This window comes from Dasypus novemcinctus, chromosome 6 (assembly GCF_030445035.2).
Source record: "Dasypus novemcinctus isolate mDasNov1 chromosome 6, mDasNov1.1.hap2, whole genome shotgun sequence".
Taxonomy (NCBI): Eukaryota; Metazoa; Chordata; class Mammalia; order Cingulata; family Dasypodidae; genus Dasypus; species Dasypus novemcinctus.
This window is the reverse complement of record NC_080678.1, coordinates 134,672,121-134,681,920: the sequence shown is the minus strand read 5'-3', so window position 1 is coordinate 134,681,920 and position 9,800 is coordinate 134,672,121. Positions and strand designations below refer to the sequence as shown.

General features: G+C 57.1%; 1 protein-coding gene across 1 annotated transcript; it reads right to left on the bottom strand.

The window, feature by feature from the left end:
- Positions 1 to 4,077: 4,077 nt before the first annotated feature.
- On the bottom strand, positions 4,078 to 8,319 carry LOC101413348 (growth/differentiation factor 2-like). The gene is given in 2 exon segments (XM_058299646.1): positions 4,078 to 5,003; positions 8,007 to 8,319. Coding segments are annotated over 2 exon segments (1,239 nt in total).
- Between the last annotated feature and the right edge of the window lie 1,481 nt (positions 8,320 to 9,800).

The following is a 9,800-nucleotide window of genomic DNA, read 5'->3' as shown; positions in this document are numbered from 1 at the left end:
GGACACCACCTCTCCCAGGATCCCCGAGCCAGGGGGAAGGGAGCATCCCAAGTCTAAGAGGGGCTCCTCTCAGGGTTCCAGGACCAGGAACCTGGGTGCATGCTGAGCAGAAGGCCGAGGAAGGCAGCAGTGCACTGGGAGTGGGGCCAGGCTTTGTAGGAGCAGGCCTCAGTGCTCTGGAGGAAGGGCATTTCCAGTGGAGTAAGGCAGCTTGCCTCCCCCACCTGGGCCTGCCAGGCTGCTCCCACATGCACCCAGAGATTCTCGGCCCAGGCTCCCTGATTCTGAATAAATTTTGGAGGAGAACCCAGCCACAAGGATAGGGAACCCCTTAACAGACCTGATTCCAAGAGGACAAAGGCAAGTAGAGTCCTGCCAGTGCTTGGCTGCAGCAGGGGGAGAAGGAGGGGAGGAGTGTGGGGCCTGGAAAGGGTGCCTGGGGAGAGGGCTCATGAGATCAGGGCCCATGGGAGCTGGGCCAGGGAGAGGGAGGGCCCAGGGAAAGGTGGGAGGACTGGCATTAGGGGATCAGGGGAGGAGGGCTTAGAGGAGGGTGGGGACCAGGATAGAGCACTGTGGGGGGTCTTGGGGTACCAGGAGCAGGAGGGGGAGCACATGGCAGGTGCATAGGCAGTCCACTGCCTTCTGTGCCTGCAGGGGATGCCCATGTATCCCTAGTTGGGGGTGAGGCACTCTGGGGATCCCTGGCTGTAAGTGTCCAGCCCCTCACCCAGACCTTGGCATGTGAGGGCTGGTGGTCCTGAATCCAGGGCATTGTGTGAAGGGGATAGTGCTGTGTATCTGCTTCTCCCCAGGAAAGGAGGGTGGGGGGCTTATGTGACTACGGCCTGGGTCATTCCTCGTTGGGTGGGGGCACTCTCCTGGGTGTGTGGGGGTAAAGAGGGCATCAAAGGGCAGAAGCACAGCTCTGGAGCTTCCAACCAGTTTGCTCTTGACCCTGATCTTCAGCAAGACATCAGGCCAGCATCTGAGAGCAGCAGGGAGAATGCAGGCTTGGGAGCCCCACAGTGGGATGGGGGGCCTGGGCCCCTCAGTCCCCAGCTGGTGGCTCTGAGCAAAATACGAGGCCTCCCAGAGCATCTGACTCATCTTTGTAAACATTGGGATAGAAACATCTGTGTTCATTCCTCTCTGGCGCCCTCGCTGCTCTGTCTCTCCATCTCCCTACCTCATTGTCTCTCCCTGTGCTCTGTCTCTCTCCATCTGTGTCTCTGCCTATCTCTGGGTCTGCATGTCTGCTCTGGCTCCAAGTCCCCCTTTGCTCCTAGCACACCCTGCCCTGCTGTCCCCATCCTGTGACTGGAAACAGGTCCTCAGCTTTGCCAGGCTTCAGCTTCTTCCTAAATGGGAGAGCAATAACCTCCCCATACCATTATAATTAGGATGAAAATACTTTGAAAAGTCACAAATGCAGCACTGAAAGTGGAGGTCATAGGGCGGAGGGTTAATTGACCACACATGTCAAAGATTCCAGAGCATGACCATGTTGCATTCCTGCTCTCGGACTGTGGATGAACACGCTTTGGTGAAGCTGACAGAAAGAACAACCCAGGGAAACATAAGCCAGATACAGCTGCCCTGGTCTCTCCTTGCATGTCTGTCCCAGCACGTGTGTCCAAATCCATTTGTCCTGAGCCAGAGGCTATACTGGCCCTGGGGAGTGATTGGGGCAGCATAAGACAAGGTCCAGCTAGTTCCTAGTGGCAGGCAGATGACTATGCTGCAGAAATGCTTCAGAGTACCATGAAGGCAGGGAGATCAAAACCCGGAGAGACCAGGAAGGGGGCCAGAGAGAGGTGGTATTAGGACTGGGCTCTCACAAAAGGTCAGACTGGGATCTTGGAGCTGGGTGGGGATGACCACAGTGATCGCCCCAGGACTGAGAATGGGGTGTGGGCTTGAGGGCCATGTTTGGGTTGAGGTTGACATTGAGCAGAGGTGGAGTAGAAGTATATATGGAAACTATGTGCTGGCAGATTGCAGGGAGCCATTTGTGGAGACCTTGGAGACCAAGGAGCAATGACCCAAGGCCAATCTATTTCTTAGAGAGAGCCTGGGCCTTGGCATTGGCCTGAGCTGGCTATTAAATGGGGAGAGGAAAATGTCCCCACCTTGACTTGTGGGCTGGTGAAGGAGGGCACGGGCAGCTCACAGGGGCCACCACTTGCCAATGTCTACCCTTGCAGGTGCCCAAGGCCCTGTCCATGCACACTCATGCACACCTGTGTCTCCATATCTGTTCCCTAGGGAAAGGGAGGTCACATCTCCAGGGGCCCTGTGGGGAAGGGTGGACACAGGGGAGAGCCGGAGGGCCATCAGGCCTGGGTCTCACTTTGAGGCAAGGGCCTGATGCCGGTTTTTTACTTTCTTACCAAATCACACCTTCCGTGCAGTCACAGAAATGCCCTGCCAGGGCTGGAGGAAGACACCTGTCACCCAAGTTCAAGACTGAACATCATTGTTGTCCCACACTGCCAGAACACCCCATGAATTAATATTTTCTATGACCCCAGTAATTCAACCATAATGTTTTATTGTATTTTCGTGTTAACACTGCTCATCAGTTCAGTGTAATCATTGAACACAAACCAATTTTTTTTTTTTTCAATATACTTGGGAGTTCACCCAGGGAAGTTTCTCAGCTTTCATTAAGCCTCCTAGAGCTCTGCCCAGGCCAGCAGAATCTCCTCCACTTCTAGATCCTTCCTCACCCCACTGTGTTCAATTGGGGTGTTGGGGGCTGAGTCTGGTCCTGTGGTCCAAGTCCAGGACAGGGGCTGAGAAGGACATTTGACCTGACTTTGTCAAGAAATCCCACAAGTGCAGGAGGTGCTGTGACTGATAAGAATGAGGCCCTCACCCAGGAGGGCTGGGCATCCTACCACTTGAGGACATGCCACCTAGCAGTAAAAATAGGGACGTCCTAGGTGCCAAAGCAAAAGTAGATGCTTTCCAGCAGTCCAGCTGGATGCAGTCCAGCCATCTCCCCATGGAATCCTTGCTGTGGTTATGCTAAAAGGAACTGCCCCTTTCATTGGGATAAGTGGGATAAACCATGCACTGCCCCTCCCCAGCCACTCCCATGCAGGTGGTTGGAGTCTGGGGCAAGTGTCCCCTGGGTCACAGGGCAGCCTGCATGGATGGCTGGCCATAGAAGCTGTGTGCTGGTGGGTCAGACAGTTCAGACCCCAGTGCCTGCTACAGCCTGGGACCTGCTGGCCTGTCCTCACTCCATGTTGGTTTTGGGGATTGGTTTTCATTGATAGTGGAACAAACAAGCAAGAAATATTCAGCCATTGAGTCAGCTCAGCATGAAGCAGTCAGATTATACCCTAGACGTAATGAGCGAACCAGCCAGGATGGCATGCTCCACCCAGGTGGCAGCTTGCCTTGCCTGGCATGCTCGGCTGGCATGTGTCCACTTATTCTTTCTCTATAGGGTGACTTGCTGGTGACAGCGGTGCCCTGGAGATGGCCTGGGTGGGATTCGTGCCACAGACAGAGGCTTTGTCACCTGTGTTAAGACTCGGTTTCTGCATCTATAGGTTGGGGGTGGCGAGGCCGGGCTCATTGGGCTGTGGGGAATAGGTGAGATTCTGCAGGTGGAGCACATGGCCCCTGCCTCTCTCCTTCACTCCCTGAGGTTATGAGAAGATGCCCCTTCTTCGTCAAAGCCTTTAATTTCCACACACATCCCCTCTCATGTTTCACCTCTGCTGGCTCGTTGCAGTTCAATTTTCAGCCAACTCGGTATTATTTTTCTCCTGCCCCCTTTCCATCATCTCCCCTTGCACCCCAGAGGCCCTTCCAGGCCTTCCCCTTCTCACCATGTCTGCCCATGTCCTCTCACCCTCTTCTTCCCCTGTGACTGAACTCGGCAGTGTATACTTCTGTGCATGGGGGGTGGGAGGGAGGCCGGGCCTCTGCCTGGAAGATGAGGCAGCCCCTCTCCTTTTCCAGGGAGTCCTTGCCTCTCGGTGCCCAGGCATCATGGGGGCTCCCCTGCCCATTTCCCTCCCCAGTCCACTGGAAGAAGGCTGGTGGCATAGACGGGTACTACCTGCACCAACACTTGGCCACGCTCATGCCTTCATAGTGGTACTTGAGGGTGGGGACCCCCATGTCATCCTTGTAGAGGACGGAGTTGGGGCTGAGCTTGGTGGGCATGCAGCAGGCCTTGCGCACCTTCATGGGGTACTTGAGGTGTGTCAGCGTCTGCATGATGGCGTGCTTGGTCGGGGTCACATCATTGGTGAGCAGAAAGAAGTAGCCACCCTTGCACTAGTAGGTGTCGTATTCCTTGGGCGCGATGATCCAGCTGTCCCAGCCAATGTCCTCAAAGTTCACACACAGTGAGGACCTCTGGCAGTGGCTGTGTGCCCCGGTGCCCCTTTTGTGCCTGGCCGAGGACAATAGTGCAGCCACATGACCCCCCGTCTCACCCTCACCAGCCGGGCTGCCCTTGGACAAGCGCTTGAGCACGTCCTCCTGCTCATGGCCGATCATCTCCCTGAGCTCCAGCCTGGTCTCCTTGGACCCGTTGCTGCAGTCATTGGAGAAGACAGCAAAGAAGGGCAGGTTTCTAGAGCCCGGGGGCACAGCGATGTCCAGCCCATCACAGCCCTTCCGGGGGCTCTCAACCCTCACTTCCAGTTTGTTTTTGCTCTTTGAGGCGTCTGCCCTGAGCAACCACTTCACCACACTGGAGACCTCGAAGCTCTCCCAGCCCTCACCCCGGATGTCCTGGGACACCAGGAAGGTCTTGGTTTCTGCCGAGCCATCCCCAGAGTCAGCCCGGTCCAGGATGTCGTAAATCACCACGTTTCTTTTCAGTTCTCGAGAGGTGTCCGTGGGGCCATGGCAGGACACGTGGAGCCAGAGCTCGGCCCGGGCGATCTGCTTGTGCCTGGGCATGGAGATGTTGAAGAGCAAGACGTGCTTCTGGAAGGGCGTGTCTTCCATGGAGGTAGTGGAGATGGCACCTGAAATGCAAATACACCATGATGGGCCTCCTGCTGGGCCGCGACTCAGAGCGCTGGTGAGTGGGGCTCTCGGTGACATTTTTGTCCCTATTAAATCCTGATTTGATGTCACATAAGCCTCTAAGAGTACTTTTTCATTTATTTTTAAAGATTTATTTATTTTTTATTTCTCCCCTACCCCCCAGTTGTCTGCTCTCTGTGTCCATTCACTGTGTGTTCTTCTGTGACCGCTTCTATTCTTATCAGTGGCACCGGGGATCTGTGTTTCTTTTTAAAGGAACACACAGGGCCTTCCCAAGAAGGAGGCAGAAGATGCCTCAAATTGGGGGGGAGAGTTCCTACTGTTTATGAGCATCCATTAGGCAGCACTGAATGAGGAGCTTTGCCAAATATATGTCTGTTTCATTTTCACTCCGACCCTGAGGGGGCCTAATTATTCCAGTTTTACAGATGTGGAAATGGTGGTTCAGAATATTTAACTGCCTAAGTGTGCTCTTCTCACTTTAAATCACCTTAAATCCTAGGGATTTAAATGTCCTTATCTGTATCCCATAAACTTATGTCCTTATTTTTAAAAAAATTATAAAATAAGCAAATAAGCAAAAAAAGAAAAACAAAACACTGTCAGCCTTAGAGTGAAGACCTGAGTGTGATTTTAAAGCAAGGACTCTGGGATGAGGACGTGGGAATCCCAACCTTAGGACCTTGGGTGTCTGAACACCTAAAATGGTTTTAGAGATCACTTGGAATGCCATCTTCCAAGCCAAGTGAAAGGCATGATTTTCATAGTGTTTTAAGGGGGCATAAAAACTTGGCTTCAACTCTGTTGCTATTTCAGGCAAAAATGGGGCTTTCCCTTTAGCAGCAAAACTGTCTCAATTTCCTGCATCTCCCGGGGTGACGCACAGCCACGGGCAAATTCTGTTGCGCCCTGGCTCGAGCATCAAGAGGGAAGAGCAGTTTCATTTTCTGAGCCCCAGCTCGGTGACCACAGGTGTGGGGACCCTGCACTGCTGTGAAAACCTGGGAGGCCTGGCATCTGGCAGACTGAAATCTTGAAACTGTGATTCTGCTCCTTACTGGGCCTATGACCTTGGAGACGTCCCAGATGTTTTTGTGCCTCAGTTTCCTCCTGTGTGGAATGAGGCTCATTTTCCCTCCCTCCCCAGTTAGTGAGGAGCCACATGAAGCTTACCCTGACTCCACCTGGCCACTCAGTCAGCGTTTCTGTCCCTCCCCCTCCCCCCCAGCCTCCCACTCCTGCCCTCGTGGTCCTCTCTCCCAGCCAGAAGCCCCACGTGGGCTCCCATGGGCTGTGCCCGGCCACTGCCTGTTTGCGTAGTGCGAGCTGAACTGTGTGGGTGCTTTGACAGTCCTTGGAAGTGGCTTTGGGTCGGCGGGCAGACATGAGGGAAACAGTTCTCTGCACTCCCCAAGCCCTGCACCCACCTGAAGAGAAGCTAAATCCCCACCCATGCTGTGCTGGCCACTGCCGGGCTGGGATCCAGCCACAGGCGACGCAGTGGCTGGTGCTCTGCTCTGGTGGGGTCACTGAGGTGGCCCCAGGTTGCCGGATGCAGCTTCAGGGGACTTGGTGGAAGGAAGCCAGAGAAGCCTGGCCTCGCCCCAAAGTGGGGCTCATGGCTGAGCCCCGGGGTCTGGCGCAACGCTGGCGGCAGCGTCGGGGGAATCTGCTGACTGCATTTGTTTAAAAACCAAGAGAGTTTACCTAAGCCCAGAGATTTCTTCCTTTGGACAACTGGGACGTCGGGCTCCACCAGGCAGGTGTATGACCATGCTGCCGGATGGGCACAAGTCCGGCAGGCTGAGGTGGATCTTGCCAGCCCGTGGCACCTTGCCAAGCCCTTGCCTGCTTGCAGAACCTTGGCTCAAGCCCAGGGGCAGGGGCAATCAGTGCCTGGGGGTTCTGGGAGACCATGGCAGTGGAGGGAAAGCTGCCCTGTGTGGACAGTGGGCCTGAGTGGGCACCAAGCCCCTGACCTGACCTCGGGCAAGGCCCCTCAGCACATGCGAGCCTTGGCCCCTCCTCCAGCAAACCATTTCACCCCACTGGGCTGCCAGTGCAGTAGTTAACTGCATTGACCAGAAGCGAACATCCACTATCTTCTAGTCTTCCTAGGAACTTATTTTGAACCTAAATTAGTTTTTTGCCAAGGTTTCTCATTTAAAGGATTTTACCTAAACTTCAAAAACGTTTTCCTGAGGGAGAAATAGACACTTTCAAAGTTTAGAAATAGGCTGGTTAGTTGGGGACTCAATAAGCTGTGTTTCTCCATAGGAATGGTGGGGAAAGAGGAGAGGAGAAGGAGAGGGAGGGAGGAGAAGAGGGGGAAAAGGAGGGGAGGGGAGTGAGGGAAATGGGAAGGGGAAGGTAGGGGAAGGGAGGGAAGAAAAGGGGGAAGGAGGGGGAGGGAAGGGGAGGGGAGGAAGCGAGGGGAGGGAGGAGAAGAGGGGGAAAGGAAGGGGAGGGGAGAGAAAGGGGGAAGAGGGGAGGGAAGGAAAGGGTGGGAGAGAATGGGGAGGAGGGGAGGGGAGGGAAAACGGAGAAAGGGAAGGGGAGGGGAGGGAGAGGATGGGGAAGAAGGGAAGAGGGAGGAAGGGAAGGGAGGAAGGAGAAGGGGGAAAGGAGGGGACTGAGTGTGGTGGGGAAGGGGGAAGGGAGAGGAAGGGAAGGGAAGGGAAGAGAAAGGAAGGGGAAAGGAGGGGAGGGAGGGAGTGGAAAGGACTGGAAAGGACTGGAGAACGAGCCTGCATCCCGCAGCCCCCGTGTGTGGCGCTGGGCCCTGGGAAGGAGAGGGTGGGTCAGCTGTGTCCCACGGAACCGCGTGCCCCGGTGGAAACGTGCTCTGCTATGCACTGCTCCTGGCTAGCGAGGCTTTGAAAGTACCTGGCGAATTGGAGAACACCGTTAAGCCTTGTTCACCTGGGGCTGACATCCCCCCGGCTCGCCCGCGCCCCCTAGACCCCGCGCCCGCCCCGTGCCTTCCAGGCTGAAGCTCCGCACGACGTTGGAGGCGGGCGCGGCCGGCCTGTCGCTGGTGTACCTGTTGTACAGCTCCAGCATGTACTGCGGGGGCTCCACGCGGGCCTTGCCCTGCGCAGGCGCCCCGCTCAGGTTGAGGCCGCGCAGGAAATCGGCCCTCAGGTTCTCCAGGAACACCTTCGTGTGGAAGGCGCCCTCGTCCTGGGCCTGCGCCCCCGCGGGCGCCCGCGCCCAGCCCCCGAGCGGCTTCCCCCTCACGCAGCAGGCCAGGAGGGCCAGCGCGGGCAGCGCCCGGAGCGCCCCGCGGCTCATCTCGGGCGGCGCCGTAGCGGGCAGCGGCAGGAGCCCCGCGGCAGCCCCGCGCCCCCCGCCGGCCGCTGGCTGCACAGGCTCGGGGCCGCCGTCCCCCTCTCGCGCTGCTCCGGCCTGGACGCCACCTCGACCCCTCATCTCGCCGCGCTCGGCGTTAATGAAGGCTCCGTAAACATCTGGGAGCGCGGGGCTGGTGGCAAGGCCGCCGGGAGGAACCGCCTTCTCGGGGGGTTATCGCCCCCTAATTAGGCCTCCTTCTCATTTCCTTGCCAGCTCTCTTCTGAGCAATCTTGGGAGGGGGGGTGATATATGCCCCTGGGCCGTGGAAACCTAAAGAACCCGGGCTACAACCGGAACCCACAGAGTCTGCGAATGAGAACGCAGCACCCCAAGCACTCAGTGGCGCGGGCGCCTGCTGGATGTGGAATCAGGTCCTGCTGCCACGTGCCTCAGTTTCCTCATTTGTAAAACGGGCCTGGGCCCTGTGGGGACGTGGGACGCATCTCATTAGATCTGGGGACAGAGACTCCAGATTCCGGCTAGGCAGGCTCAAACCCCAGCGCCCTTACTCACCCCTGAGCAACGAACTCCCCGGACCTCTCCCAGCTTGTGGCGGCCTCTGGAAACGGGAGCTCGTCGTATTTATCTCAGAAGATGGTTGTAACGATTAAAAGGGATGATGGGCTCAGAACTTTGGGGTGGTCCCCGTGGGGCAGCCAGCCGGATGGTTTGCTGCAGCCCCAGCTCTGCCCCTGGGCCTGGCTGGACTTAGAGCTGGTGGAGGAAGCTCTGAGCACCCCAGTCTGCCCTGTCCCCACAAATCGGGCCCTGCATCCCAGAAGGTCTGCAGACCTTGTCTGCACAGAGGTCCCTGCTCCCTGGACCACACTTGTCAGTGGGCGTGGTCAGAGAAGCAGAGGGGAAGGAGCAGGGTGCTGCCTTCTGGAGCCCCGGCAGGACCCCCCCCACACCTGGGGGCACTGTGCCCAGGTAGGGAGGGGCCCGCCAGCCCCAGGGAGTGTGTTCTTTTGAGAGCGGACACTCTTAGATAGCCATGCTCAGGCTCTGTCCATTTCTGCCCAGCGTGGCTCTGACCAAAGCAAAGAATGCTGGTGCTTGGCTCTGTGGGGGTTGAAGGTGATGTCGTCTGCACGGGGTGTCCTCCTGGGGAGGGGCTGCCATGAGCAGCGCTAGTGCAGAAAGTTCGAGGAGGGCCACGGCAGGCAGCAAGCCCACGTGCGAGCCCAGCTTTAGTTTTCCCCATCCCTAGTAGGGGAAGGGTGAAGCCAGGAGACCCGGAGTGGCAGGCCCTACACAGAGCTTGCTGTCCCCATCCTTCGGGGCCACTCCCGGGCAGGGGTGCAGCTTCCAAAACGCTGCCTGGAGAGGGGGCAGGAAGCGGGCTGGGCGTTGAGCCAGCTCAGAGCAAGGGCACAGATGACCAGTGCAAAGCTGGGGACCCCCAGGACGCGGAGCCGCAG